Source organism: Bos indicus, chromosome 5, assembly GCF_029378745.1.
Source record: "Bos indicus isolate NIAB-ARS_2022 breed Sahiwal x Tharparkar chromosome 5, NIAB-ARS_B.indTharparkar_mat_pri_1.0, whole genome shotgun sequence".
Taxonomy (NCBI): domain Eukaryota; kingdom Metazoa; phylum Chordata; class Mammalia; order Artiodactyla; family Bovidae; genus Bos; species Bos indicus.
In genome coordinates, this window is record NC_091764.1 from 60,558,732 (window position 1) to 60,574,000 (window position 15,269).

At 33.3% G+C, this 15,269-nt stretch overlaps 1 protein-coding gene across 2 annotated transcripts in view; it reads right to left on the reverse strand.

Moving 5' to 3' along the window:
- Nucleotides 1-15,269, reverse strand: part of CDK17 (cyclin dependent kinase 17) — a 110,681-nt gene that overhangs the window by 2,749 nt on the left and 92,663 nt on the right. For both annotated transcript variants that reach the window (XM_070789562.1, XM_019961121.2), the window contains exons 6-15: nucleotides 13,785-13,841; nucleotides 12,730-12,844; nucleotides 11,882-11,976; nucleotides 11,486-11,548; nucleotides 9,123-9,246; nucleotides 7,260-7,380; nucleotides 5,092-5,189; nucleotides 4,504-4,609; nucleotides 2,150-2,192; nucleotides 880-970 (exon numbers count right to left, since the gene is read on the reverse strand). In XM_070789562.1, coding sequence (XP_070645663.1) covers nucleotides 880-970; nucleotides 2,150-2,192; nucleotides 4,504-4,609; nucleotides 5,092-5,189; nucleotides 7,260-7,380; nucleotides 9,123-9,246; nucleotides 11,486-11,548; nucleotides 11,882-11,976; nucleotides 12,730-12,844; nucleotides 13,785-13,841 — 913 coding nt within the window. The remainder of the gene's footprint in view (nucleotides 1-879; nucleotides 971-2,149; nucleotides 2,193-4,503; nucleotides 4,610-5,091; nucleotides 5,190-7,259; nucleotides 7,381-9,122; nucleotides 9,247-11,485; nucleotides 11,549-11,881; nucleotides 11,977-12,729; nucleotides 12,845-13,784; nucleotides 13,842-15,269) is intronic.

Consider the following 15,269-nt stretch of genomic DNA (forward strand, 5'->3'; position numbering starts at 1 on the left):
ACAGAAAAACAAGAAATAGGTTTATACACCTTTCCTGCAACTCAAACTTTAAAACTTGATATTATTAGTAATAATGAAATGTAAATAGCATCTTAAAAAATACTTGTAATTCATCTTTCTCATTTCCATCTCTGCCACAGAGGTAGTCTTTCATTACAAAATATCCTTTAGGTTCTAAGTGAAAAGTCATGAGGAGTCTTGATTCCAATTAGAAAACCATTGTCTAGTAAATGAGAATGGGAAATTAATGAAAGCTTTTGGTAGCTCATTTCCGAAATATTCTCTTAATTCTCCATTCACCTTGCTCAGTTTTAAAGTAATATATTGGGGTAATTTTTAAGAATGTTCTGAGTAAGATCAAGCAGTTACCTCAGGCATGAGAAATCAGCTATTTTAATGACAATATGCTCAACTCTGTCATGGGGCTAGTTAAGTCTGAGTGAACACAGTTAAGGAAAACCATCTTCATGTCTTAAAAAGGAAATTTACTTTCATGAGAAAACTAATGTTTTGGCTGTGTTTCATTACGACTTGCTTTTAATAACTCTGAATCAAAGTAATTCAGATTGGGCCTAATGACAATTGGCCCAATGCCATCACTGGATGGCATTTTCCAGCTTAAGTCCAATAAGACTAATGACCCACATAGAAGTGCTACTGATTTCTTAAGAGTCATAGCAACATGCTCAGTGTTAAAAGAAATAAAACAGGTAAATAAGACATACGCCTCCCTTCAAGGATTTCTGATCTAATTACAATAAGACCAGAATTTTAGGCTTAAAAAGCAATAGTCCCTTCCTCAACTCCTAATTCACCCCAGTCTCCAAACCTGGATAAAAATAAAGGGGATGGAAGGACACACTCTAGAATTTCTCTTACTTTCAGGTAAAGCATGTATTCTCGGTCCCAGACTTCGAAAGTACACATGTTTCATGGCCTCTTCTGCTGAAACCCTTTTCTTAGATTCATACTGTGAAAAACCAAAAAAGCAGCTTCATTCATTTTTTTCTCTAAATAATGGAAAAAGCATGTGTGAGGGGTAGGGGACACACACACAAATTAGCATTTAAATGTTTAGAGCTACCGTTAGCTTGATTACTTAATACTTAATAAAAATTACTTATTTTTAAGAACCAATTTACTATGCTCTAAATTGAGTTACTACTGAGCTTGTGTAGCAATGATCCCAGTTACAAATTTCCAAAACAAACCTGGATCTTAACTAAAGATTAAGATTCCTTATATTTTCTGAAGTGATGGGAAAAAAAGCAAAATATCTGACCTATGGTGTTACTTTTCTTCATGAACAACAAAGGATTATTAGAATGTAACTAATACCTTTAAGAAAGATATTATTAAATTACCTATTCAATACCCATTTCCCCTTCTTCCTTCATGAGATAATGTAGATTTAAGGCATTCATGCTTCCAACTCTGACATAAGAATCATGACTATTCTAAGTTTAGGCTAATTATGGCAATCCAGCGCCTCAATTCTCAGCCTCTCTTACAATCAACATTCTAGCTATATGAAGATTTCGGAGACATAGGAAGAAGTCCTTAGAGGGGTTTTGGAAAAGCCTTTGCTTTGCAGATACATGAGGACTAATGTGACTGACACACTCTTATCCTCTCTGTCGTTTCTGCTCTGAATGCAGATATGGATGGATTTGGAGGTACAACAGCCTATAGAGCATAGGGATAAGGAAAAAAGAAAGCGAACATAAGAAAACATGAACTGCAGAGAACATGGCCTTGACACAGTTGATCAGTGCCAGCAGCTAACTATCTCAGTGAAGGGAATATGCTATGCACATTTTTATATGTCTTTTTTTCTGTTTCTACATAGTCTGTTGGAGAATCACCAAGAAAGTCGACGGACAACAGCAGCAATTAGCAACTATCTCTTTGGCTTCTATGATCGCCAATAATCACCAAAAATAAGCTTCAAAAAAAAAAATATTCCCTTCACCTCAGACTGTTCTGGGTTACAAGGAGAGACCCATACACACTAGGAGAAACCATATTTTTTCACCTAAGCACGTGTCTTAAGTATGCTAGATATACTGATCCCATTCTATAGATGAAAAAACTAAGGCTCAGAGAAGTTAACATACCATTTAATGACTATAAAAAAGATGTAACTTACCTGAAGAAATTTTGTTATCAACTCAATTCCTTCAGAGTCTAACCTAAAAACAAGGAAGGACAAGTAACAATTTATTTATTAATCTTAGCTGATAGCAACTTTCTAAATAAAACTATTTTCCAAGTGTTTTCATCTGCTAAATTCAACTGCCCTAAAATAGCACACTTTGCTGCTTTTCAAACAGATTCAAATCTGTTTTATCCTTAAGATTTATCGTGCCACTTGTTTAAGAAGAAATCACAAGTAACTGGGCATCAACTCGAAATTTCAATATTCAAGAGGAAATTAGATTACTAAAATGATAGAATTTTAAAAAATCACTATTTTATCTCTAAACAAAATAACCTGTATTATTGAAAAAAACTTGAGTAAACTAGATCTGTTTTCACAGTGTTCTAGTGAAGGCAAGAGTACAACGGCATCATTTCGTATTATACAGGTGAAAACACAACGGTAAGAGACCTCCAAATTTATCATTGTGGTTCAAGATAAACAGAGATGAATCACTCAACAAATTTTTACAGGACAATATGCTGAAGGTTGGGTACTAGAAGCTATAAAGTTCAATTTAAATATGCCTCAATAATTTCATAAAACTTTATTTAAAAGGGATACAAAACCAATGACATAATCAATAAAGACAAAAAATTGTAAGGATGGAATTAATAAAACAGGAGTAGAGGATTTAGGGGTTATCTTAAAGAGATAACCTCCCGATCAGAAGTCACGAGTCACAAATTCTATCATGCACTGATATTCACTGGCAAAAGCACAATTATGGAAACTGCCTCCTCTCCCTTCCATCTTAAGTGCTCTTAGTAGGAACTGTGGATGCTGTGGCCTAGAGATTCTCCAGAGTCTCCTAATCCTTTGCAGTCTGCCATTCTGACAAACACTCGGAACTCTGTGGCTACAAATAAAGTGGAAGTTGCTCAGTTGTGTCCGACTCTGCAACCGCATGGACTATATACAGTTCATGGAATTCTCCAGGCCAGAATACTGGAGTGGGTAGCCTTTCCCTTCTCCAGGGGATCTTCCCCACCCAGGAATTGAATCAGGGTCACCTGCACTGTAGGCGGATTCTTTAAAGAATCTGCTTTAAAGAGCTGCAACTTTTTACCCTGGACATTACAACAGCAAGCAATATATATATGACAAAAATAGGATTTATGCTTTTATGCTAAAAGTCTAACACATTATATTATTCTTCCTTCTTAGGAAGTCTACTTAGAATGTTACCAGTTAGTTTAGTGACAAGGCTATCAAATCACATAAACACTTTCAAAATAGTTTTGGCACCAGAATGATCTTACTAATCGTCCCTATCTTGAGAATAAATGGAACTAGAGTGAGTATGTTATGTTGTGAGCAATGTGAATGGCTTTTGATTAAAACAGATATTTGCCTTATTTGGTATCCTGGTGCCCTTTTCACATCTATTTTTTCTTAAGGAAAGATGAAAAAATACAAAGGGGGTTAGTGATTCTAACGTTACTTACAGAAATGTAATACATTCCGTAAGTAAAAACATTCTCACTCAAATTTTAATGGGAGTCTTAGATGGATCTGAGGTAGGTCTGTAATCGGATGGGCAACATAGAGGATACGAAGGGTCAGAAAGTTCATATTCTTCAAATACAAATTATCATTAACACTGGCCAAAATTATGATGGGTCATCCTGTATAAGAGCCAAGATTTTGCCTATTACACATTCCTAAGTAAACATAGAATGTGCGTGCTCAGTTGTGTCCAACTCTTTGTGACCCCATGGTCTTTGTAGCCTGCCAGGCTCCTCTGTCCAAGGATTTTCAAGGTAAGAATACTGGACTGGGTTGCCACTTCCTCCTCCAGGGGATCTTTCTGACCCCGAGACTGAAACCCGTGTCTCTTACATCTCCTGCAATGGCAGGTGGATTCTTTACCACTACACCACCTGGGAAGCCCGAAATATAGAATAATGGTATAGAAAAAATAAATTTCATCATGGTCTTCACAGTTCTGAATAAGGCATATATCAATGTTTTCCTTCTGGGAAAAGGAATATCCTACATAAACCCTAGAATTATATAATATATATATATATTCTATGCCCATTTTATTTATAGTTCAATTCTCTGGACTTACATAGTTTAGTGATTCTTGGTCACTGAATTATAAAATTAATTTGACATAGGAAGAAATTAAATTCTAAAATATTTAAGAATTGTGTATGTATATCAAGTATTTTTCCTGAATCCTTACCATGACAAATGGTTCGATAGACTAAAAAGAAAAAAAAGAGAGAGAGACTAAAAAGAATTAAAAAAAAAAAATAGTGTGTTCCCACCTTCACGTAAAGAGAGAAAAAAAATACCTGGGTGCGTGGTTAATTAGAGGCTGTGGTTTATATTTTGGAAAGTTGTAGTTCTTGAACTCATCATTTGAAGAAACACCGGGCCAATTTTCCTGAGATGGAGTTCCTGAATTTAAAAATATATATACTTATATAGAAATTTTTATACAGGCAAATATATATAGGCAGAACAAAAGTGTCTTAAATAACAATTTATATTTAGTAGATAATTTGACTGTTTCAACTAAAATTAGAATGACAGAAACAGTAAACATACAGACTTTTCAGACTAAGCAAAGATTCCACAAAAATGATGCCTAATTGACATCTAAGCTAAAATATTTCCTAATAATGTGCTAAAAGTCAATTTTCAATAATATTTCTCTTCTGTTTTTTCATAGAATCATTATTGCACAGGTAGAAATCAGTAAATAAAAAGCAGAAGTTATCTAGAAGGATTTTTATCTTAACATGAAAATTATAATTCTTATAACAGCTATTTATGTTAGTCTCAGTATCAAATTTATAAATATACATTTGAAAGATGTAGTCGTATCCAGCTACTCAATTACAGGTAACAAATCACTGAGAAGAAAGTTCTTTTGTTACCTAGCAGTCGGAAAATTAAGTGCAGTTCATCTTCCACAGTTGATCCTGGAAACAGAGGTCTTCCAGAAGCCATTTCAAAGAAAATGCAACCAACACCCCTATAAAATATACCATAAAAAAAAAAAGATGAGTAATCCGTTTATATATTATTAAGCACAAGAGTCTTTTCCCTAAGGCTGCCTCTCTGGAGAATTTTGTACTAGCCTGCTAGAAAATCTGCAGATTTCTTTCAGATATAACTAAACTAACTTGTTAACATTTAGCTTATCATCTTCCATACTTCTATATCCATTTTCCCCACTTAAAATGTCCAGCCCTCTTCTGCATGATCCCTGAAGAATACCACTAACCATAGCTAATAGTGATTTAATGCTTACTATGTGTTAGGCAGTGGTGGTCAGCAGAGATAGGGAGAAACAAATGATTCAAGATGTTTTTATGTAGGAAGCAGAGACAGAGCTGATAGATGTAGGGTAAAGTGAGTGAGAGTGAGTAAGACAGAGAGAGAGAGAGAGAATGTGTTAAGAGAAGGAAGAGAAATGGATAGAGGCTCACTAAATAGATACTGTCTTCACCTGTGTGAAGACATGAGTTTAAGATAGGAGTCCTTCCTTTAAAGACTCACAACCTAGCAATTACGTATATATATATGTGTGTATATATATAAATTAAAATATTATATAGAAAATTAAATAATGGAGCCACTATGGCCAACAGTATGGTAATTCATCAAAAAATGTAAAATAGAATTGCCATATGATCTAGAAATTCCACTTCTAAGTATATAACCAAAAGAAAAGCAGTATCTCAAAGAGGTATTTGTACACTCATGTCCACAGCAGCACAACAGCCAAAACGTGGTAACAACCCAACTGTCCATCAGTGCATGAATCAATAAACAAAATAACATATATGTATAATGATTATTCAGCCTTAAAAATGAAGGAAATTCTGACACATAAAAAAGTCAAGTATCTATCTTTGCCAGGGGTAAACCTTGATGACATTTATGCTAAGTAAAATAAACCAGTCACAACAAAACAAATACTATATGATTTTACCTATATGAGGTACTTAAAAAGCCAAATTCACAAACCCAGAAAAACGGTGGAGGGAGAGGGAAATGGGGAGTTACTATTTAATAAGTACAAAGTTTTAGTCTGCAAAATGAAAAGAGTTGTGGAGACTGATGATAATGGATGCACAGCACTGTAAATGTACTTAATGGTAAATCTGGTTATATATATATTCCCAAAATTTAAAGAAGCTTTAAAAAGAAAAAATGTTTCACAATACAAATTATATAAATGTTCAACCCAAGACAACAACAAAACAAACTATATGATTTATCACTACACAAAGAATACTTGCAGTAAGTGTAACCACAGTTCAAGGGAAAAAATTAGCCATGGGAGGCTAGGTTATAGTCAGGGAGGATTTATGAAAAACTATGTTTTGAAGGCCCTAGGCACAGGCCTTAGTCAGAGAAACAGAGTAGTCATTAAAGACAGGTGAACTGGTATGAATATAAGAGCAAAGCTGGGAAAGCCCAGGTTTATTTATGAAATATAGTTAAGTAGCCATTTGGCTAAATGGAAACATCTACGCTGAATAGTTTGAAGTAAACTGAAAAAGGAAGAGACATTTCATGAAGATTATTAAATATCAGATTGAAGAACGATACCTTATTCCATAACAGGTAGTGAATGGGGAAGCAGCAAATGTGTTTGAATAAAGGAGTGTCATGATCAAAGTGCCAGGTGAGGAAGATTACTACTGTATTTCACTGTTTCAAGATCAACTTAAAGCAAGTGGGTTTTGGTGAATATTAAATGATGATAAAAATAATAATTTTGTACCAGACACTCTTCAAAGTGCTTTATATATATCAGCTCATTTGGTCTTAACATTATTCACAGAACAGGCTTTTAAAGTAGTTATTGTTATGATTCTCATTTCCTTAAATGAGGAAACTGAGGCACAGGCCAGTAATTTCAAACTGGTCTTTAAACCTAGGTGATCCTACTTGCCAGAACTCTTCATCATTGTTTATATTGTCTCTCTTTAAAATAACATCTCCTTAAAGCCAAATACCAATCAGTATGTCCTGTGTTAATGGCTACATTCTTTCAAAATTATAAATGGCAATAACATATGCATATATTTACCACATGTCAATCTGTGTTGAGTACTCTGAGGAACCCAGAAGCACATCAGGCGGCCGGTACCAAAGTGTGACAACTTCATTTGAGTAGGTCTTTGTGGGAACTGACTTGGCTCTGGCTAGTCCTTCACAGGGAAAAGAAAACAATTAAGAAGCAGCTAGAATGTATTTCCCAGTTCATATGACCACAATGATTGCAGTCACAAGGATGCCTGAGATGGCTACTCTATACCTTTTTGAAGCTTAAGAAAATTCGTTTTATGAATTTTTGAGTGTGCATCATCTTGGGTCAGCAAATCTTCATGTAATTAAACTAAATAATAATTCCACAGTCAGGGACTATGTTTACTTTTATGAGTGAATGCACCTGGTCTCAGTATCTGGGCTAATCTAAACTTAAGATATCTTCCTTCTAGCCATGATTATGCCAAAATTACTTCCTACTTCAAGTTAAATTAATGCAAAACAGGCCAATGATATTAAGATAAACAATTTTATTTCTTTCAGTTATAGGCTTATTGACTTTTAACCTGATTACAAATTTCATTTGCTGTACCAATTCTTACCAAAAAGCATGAAGTTATTGGTCCACGATCCTGTTAAGTTTTATTAATAATTCCCCTGCAGAAGTTTTTATTTAAAATCTTCTTTGAATAAACTACATTGTCGTTCTGTACTTCTTAAGTTTTACGTTATATAGTTAATATTAAAATACAATGAACCTGTCTTTGGATATCATTAGTTGCTGTAGCTAACACGTGCCATTCCTTTGCCTGTTGAATATGAAATGCACTGATTATCTAGGTATAAAGACAAGAGCTTGCAACTTTCTCTCTCGAGCCACTAGTGTAAGAGTTGCTTTTATTACCCCCATGCCTCCAAATTCTTATCACCTAAAGAAGTAACTTTTTAAAAGATATCTGAAGAAATATAAATTTTAACATATACTTTATTTCAAACAGGAACTAATTCATCCATAGGCTGTGATTTCTGCTGTAACTATTATATCTGATTAAAATACTAAGTAAGAAAAATGTCATAGAAGGATAATTCAATACTTTGTTAAACCAGATAGTCATCCAAGTGAAACCAGAATTTTTTTTTTTTAAATCAGGCAGTATTCATAGTATTTTCATTTAGTTTAAGGGCTAAAGGATGTCACTGAAATAACGTTGACATTATTTTATTTAATTACAGATTTTATTCTACCATCCCAACTTGGTAAAATAAATTCAAAATTTTTTGATAATTAGCAAATGGGAGCAACTTTCGGATTCCTCTCCCTGATATACTACTGGGTTATGAGGGGAAAAGGACAGGCTTCGCGTTTGCTCTTCTATCCATACCACATCAAAGCAACTGCAGCTGTAGTTTCCTCAGGACCTTATTCTTCTCCCTCTGAGAGAATTCTAAACTATGGTACTTGCTCAAACAGGCTTCTGGTTCAGTTCACAATTAGATTTGCAATACTGGCATGAAATGCAATACATAATAATTTTGTCCAAACCAAATTAACTCAATGTGACATGGTATTATTATATAAGCCATTTTCTATTATTAATGAAAATGTCTATTTATATGAATACTTGCCTGATCACAGGAAAAGTAGAATTTTCATCTAGATCAACAACAACTTTATACCTCTGGAGATCCCCTGAAAGGGTCTCAGCACGCTTAGGGGACTATGGACCACTTCTGAGAACCTGTGATGTTTAGCATTCACTAACATAACTGACCACCAAAATTTTCAAATATCTTCCAAAAACTTCCAAACTCACAAAAAAGCAATCATACAGTGTCAATACTTGTTTTTTCTTTTAAACTTAACCACCTGGAACTATCTATAAATATCTCATACATTCCATACCAAAATCTGCTAGCTTTAATTCTCCTTTTTCATTAATGAGGAGGTTCTGTGGTTTTAAATCTCGGTGTAACACCTTTCTTCTGTGGCAATATGCCAAACCACGTAGAATTTGGTATAAAAACAGCTATGGAAACAAAAAACAGAAATTAGTCTTACAGATAATAGACATACTTTGGTGTAAGTTATGGTAAACAGAAAAGCAACTGGCCTAGAATAGTCAAAGAAAAAAAAGGAACCATCTCCTTTTCCTTACATACTTATCTAAATTTTACAATTCATTATTCTATTTGAAGCATCTATTTTTTTAGTGTGAACAAATGAAACTTTATCTTAGTAGTAATAGTTCACTTGTTACTAAAAATGATTTTAAATAAATGTACCTCAAAAACTTACAGGTCTACTAATGAGGTTTATAGTTTAATTATGAAATTCTCACAAAACAATCAGTCTTCTACCATTACCCAACCCTCCTCCCCCTGAAAAAAAACTGATGTGGGACAAAGCCTTTAATATAAGGCACTAGAGTTGGTGGCTTTATGAACATTTTGAAGTGTCAAAGAGATCGGTGCTGCACAGCTCTGGCAAATTACGTGCTATAAAAATAACCTAAAATAACCTAACCCAGCTTCTATCACCCACCTCCTGGGTACTTTACTTTCAGCACCTCCCACTCAGCCTTCAAAACCTGCTATGATTCAGAAAAGGGATTAAGCACTGTGGAGCTCTGAATGACTCTTGGAAAAAAGCAATTCCTATAAGGCTAATGGTAAACTTTTTTGTTGTGGATTTTGGTGGAAAAGGGAATATGAAAAGCAGAAGGTATTTGATTCTTTGTGGTTAACAAAAAAGAGCCTCAAGTCCACAGCATTCAGGAGTGTACCCTTGGTTTTCTTGGAAGGTGAAAAATAGCATTAGAACTTCGAGAATAAGCCAAGGCAGCGGGTGAACAGTGGGCCGGAAGAAATTGTAAGTAGCAGAGCTTCTATACTCTACGTATTTGTGTTTTGAAAACTCTTAAATTACTACTTCCAAATATTCTCATTACTTTTTATATTTAACAGAGAATAAAATACTTTTCAACTTAATTCTGGCATGCAGACCTGGCTTAAGACAAATAAACTTCTCAAATCTTTGTCAAATTATGATAATTAAGGACAACTCTATTTCCTTAAACATAAAAACAACATAAAAGCCATAAGCAGAAGTAAACACAAATGAGATTCACAACACTTTGCCAAATAAAACATAAAATATGATGAAAACAATTCTCACAGAAAATACATGGAAAAGAGACTTAAAACTTAAAGCCCTATTCTAAAATTCCTACCAATGTGTTATATCCATATATTTTGAACTATTTTTTAGTAAAAGAAACTGGCTCTCCTTTATACCAAACTTAACTATTTAAATAAGTATCTTAAGTTTAAAAGTTAGTATCTATAGAACTGGAACTGTTGCAAAACCACAGCTAGGGCAACCTATTTCCAGAACAGTCTCATGAACCACTGAGTGAGTTCAGATAAACAGATCTTTGCTAAATTTGGAGTAAATCCAGTCAAAGAAACCTACTGTAAGAACACAACTGTATCAAGGGTTTTTACTTGATCTTACTTTTACTTTTGGGCTTTATCTGGCACAAAGTTTATATCAAATTTTTCTATTATTACTTGCATCTTCACCCATTTTTCAGGTAAGAAAACATAATTATCTTTCTTTCTCTCCTAATAGTGCAGAATGGTATTTCCAGCCTAGTATTCATAATACCTATATAGCTTCCTGACCTTACGCACTAATTAGTACCTTCAAAAGTTGTTTCATAATTAAATACCATTCTAAACATGAGGACTTTGCCATTTAAAGGAGGCCCTTTGCAAAATATACTGTATCATTTTCATTTACCTTAAACATTTGGATTCTGATAAAACAGGCTTGTTGTTTTCTTTCTAAGCAGAATATACCTGTAAATGTTCTATATATATCCAAGAGAACCAATAATACTGTGAAAGGAAATGTCAGAAGACTTTTCTGTTTTGAAGCAGAATAAGGTTAAAAGTTTATTGAAGGGCTAAGCAAGGAAAACAGGTGGCTCTTACTCAAAAACCTCAAATTCCTCCGAAGTACTTACTAAAACTTTTAAAATGAAGTAGTTCTACAAAAAAGGTCTGATTCTAGGAAATACTACAGTATAGCAAACAGAAGTTCTGAGTAAATGTGTTCAGACAACAACAGCCTATTTAAAATGCGTAACAAAAAATTCTGAAGCAGAATAGTTATGAGACTGGCATATTTCATTATGTAATGCAGTTTGTCTCTGCTTAAGTGTTTGTCTCTAAACAAAATTTTAAACCACACAGTAAGCATACCTTTACGTTGTGCATACTCATGATGTTTCCACAGTCATCCATGTACTGTTTTAGATCTTTATCCTGAAAAAACAGAGCACTATGTGATACATAGTTTTGAGAAGGCATGACATTTACTTATTTAGTTTTTAAAAATAAGTTTGCTTTTTAAAATTGAAGTATAGTTGCTTTTCAATGTTGTGTTAGTTTCTGGTATACAGAAAAGTGATTCAGTTATACATAGATATTAAATATTGTTTTTTTTAAAAAAATTAGTTGTTTTTTGAAGAAAGATACTGAATGTACCACACATAATTAAATGCTAATAATAAGAATGTCCCTGGGGCTGTTAAAAAATCCAATCTGTGATGTTTTATTATAGCAAAATTAAATACTGAAGTTTTATGAAATGCTTACCAGATACTCAAAGACCAGAGTCAAAGATTTATCTGTATGAACAATGTCATGTAATGTTACTATATTTGCATGTTTTAGATCCTTTAATAGTGAAACTGCAAAACAGAAAAGAAAGCCAATTATTTAGTCTGTGGTAGGCAGTCTTTTAAAAAACCCTAAGTTTAACATATGAAGGCCTGAATTTAGGAGTCTCTTAAAACAATTCAAAGGGATTTGTAGTAGAAATTTTAAAAGAATTTTTTTCCTTTTCTTTTATGGTACTGGGTTTGATATTTTTAATACTTCTAAGTTTTTCCCTATACTACATTAATACTCTACATAACATCTTTTTTTCGCTCAAATGTTAACCTATTGAGACTGTCCCAAGATATGTTTTCTTCTTCCAAACTGGCTTATCAGTCGCCTCAAACCGTTTTCTGGATAATCCTTTAAAAAAAATGGTACCATTATAAAAATATATTTACATCCTGAATACACTATTTATGGTCAGCTCTTCCCCCATGCACCAATATGTAACACTTCCCAATGCCAAGTATTTGTCTATGACAATGATCTTATGACTTCATACTATTTCTTCATAAGCTGTATGATAATGTATCTAATTCCTTTTTGTTAAATATTTTAGCTTTAGATATTGCTTCTACCCCCAGGGCCTCATTTAATTGTATTCTTTTTCCTCAATGAGATGCCATTAGTTGCGATGGCATATTATTTTCCAGTCATGTATTATTTCTATATCTGAGCTCTTTGTACTTACAAAAAATGAACTCTTATTACATAGCTTTGGTTTTAAAATGTTCTATATAAATTTGATAAAACATTCTGCTCACAAAAAGTACTAACTATACCTTCTCTTATTGCTGTGCAGGGTGCACCTTCTTCATGTTCCAACCGGATCTCTTTCAAGGCCACCAAATTCTCTGTCAATTTACTTCTTCCTTTATAAACTGTTGCATAGGTACCCTATAAAATATATTTTGAAAGATACATGAAAGCAGCATGAGTCTGTCTATATCATCAATACAAGAAAGAGCCCTACCTAAATTTCTGATTTCTAACCATGTGTTAAATTCCATCTTGCAGAGAAACCTCCACCATGACTGGTTTTGGTTTTCCTACAGCTAAGAGGACTTTCAGTTCCCTGCGCACAGCTTCCCTACTCTTACAACCCTTCAGAGTACTTCAAAAGTAAAAACATAAGGAGAATATTTAATTTAAAAGTATTGTATTAACTACAACTACAATGGTATGTGAAGATTGAGGAAATTAAGCACATTAAGTGAAAACTGAAACTGTAACTAACATGTTATTAAAATTTTACCGATTTTCAGAATCTTTGAATGCTAGAGCTCTCCTTTAAAAACCAAATGTATTCTACAGATATCTTCTATTGTTGCCAAGACAGTTCTCAAACTCCCTTAAGGCCTCCCTATTAACTAATTCTATTATTTTCTTTGCACTTTATCACTCTGGGAAGCAGACCATTTCAAAACTAGTACCAGTAGCAAGATCAGGAAAACCTTGAATTTCATTTTAAAAAAATGAGCCAAGAATTTCCTTAACCTTTAAGATGTGTCTTTAGCTTTACAGATAGTATTTTGATTTTTCACAAGTTTGAACACATGGAATTTCCCATATGACAGCACAGTCACAGAGTACCAAGGAGCAAACTAAAAGATAGATGCCTATTTTGTTACCAAAAAAAAAGCACAATATTTTGTGCATCAACAGGTTACAATGCTATTAAAAAAATTCATTTCTTCTCACACTGATGGAATAATTTCAAGAATTGAAGGGTATTTCTTTCTAATATTCTATTGCCTTTACAGGACAAGATACAGTCTTTTCGGTGATGAATAAGAAAAATATGTATCTTACATTTTCGACATAAGTATTAACTTACCTCTCCAAGCTTTTCCAATTTGATGTAGGTTTCCATTTTTCCAAACCCAATTTCTGACTGAAAGCAAACAATTATAAATTTAGTATTCTTCAAATTTCAATTCTTCTCTGCCTCAATATCTGAAACTCTCCTGCTCTTCGAATGTTTTGGAACAGAAAAATCTGATTAAATAGTAGAACATCTGTCAAATTTTAAAATTGGAACATTTAAAGGCTCAAAAACAAAGTTCACAATTAAAACTGTCAACTCATCTTTTTTACAAATTGATTCACATTCTGCTTTGAAAAATTTCTGTTCTACCTTAAAACTGAAATTTTAAGATATCACAGGCATTTTAGGATACAAAAGGATTTTATAAAAGATAACTACATGATTTAACAAATCACAAAATAAACAATTTTCCTACATATTTTCCTTCATCAATCTTTTGTTTTCCCTAGGAAGGCCTGCAAACAAAACACTATTTCAGGTTTTCTCATCGAAATATAATAAGAAAGATAACCATATGTCATACTCTATGATGAGTCAGGAAATGCTAACACAGAAGAAGTAATATAAGTCTAAATCAGTCTCCTCCATCCCCCACAAAAAAGTGAGTTCTGAAAAGCATTCTTTTAAAAAACCTTGAGCTTGACTATTTTGTATGGAGTCGATAAATGAGGTAGATGGAATAGTCAAATATGCAATGGGAACTCAGTATTTAAAAAGTAATTAAAAAAAAAACACCGAACACAGAAGATTTAGGGGAAAAAACAAAATGATAAAAATGTAGAGACTGAGAGAGCAGAGATGGGGAAAAAAGTTAAAAAGAAGAGAATAAGAATTTTCTTAAATTCCTTTCTAGTACCCCTAGTGGAAAGGGCAACAGTAATCTAAAACTTCACTTCTCAGAGTGATACTAATGCCCTTAAGTAGCCAATGAAAGGAATAACATTCTTTTATATATAACTCTTAAAGGTGTATGCTGGATTATTAAATTCTGTGTCAAATTCTGGAAGTTCAGATACACTTTTTATGGAGGTGTTGAACAAAATAAAAATGATACTTGACAATTTGACTTAACATCACTCACCGCTTGAAACAAAAAAGGTAAACTGCCCAAAACTGACAGTCAAAAGTAGCAGGGGCCTCTCAAAGGAACTGCTGTACAAGGAACTTTTTTACAAGACATATATATCACTTTAAAAGCCATGAGGAAAACTGAAAATTCAATGATCCTCATTCAATTTTGGTAAACTAATCAAAACTGTGGTCACAGGTGGTGCTGGTGCTTTCACTGAAGGACTGAAAAATTGCTTCTCTCTGTGTACTCTTAAAGACTTTTTCCTATATACGGTATTTTCAAAAAAAATTTAAGTGAGATTTTTGGAACCCATCATGATCCATCTACCCACACACTATTTTATATATGACTGACAGATATTAAGTCCTTATTCTGTATTGTCAATAATTATACAGGATAATAAAACTATAATAGACAACACT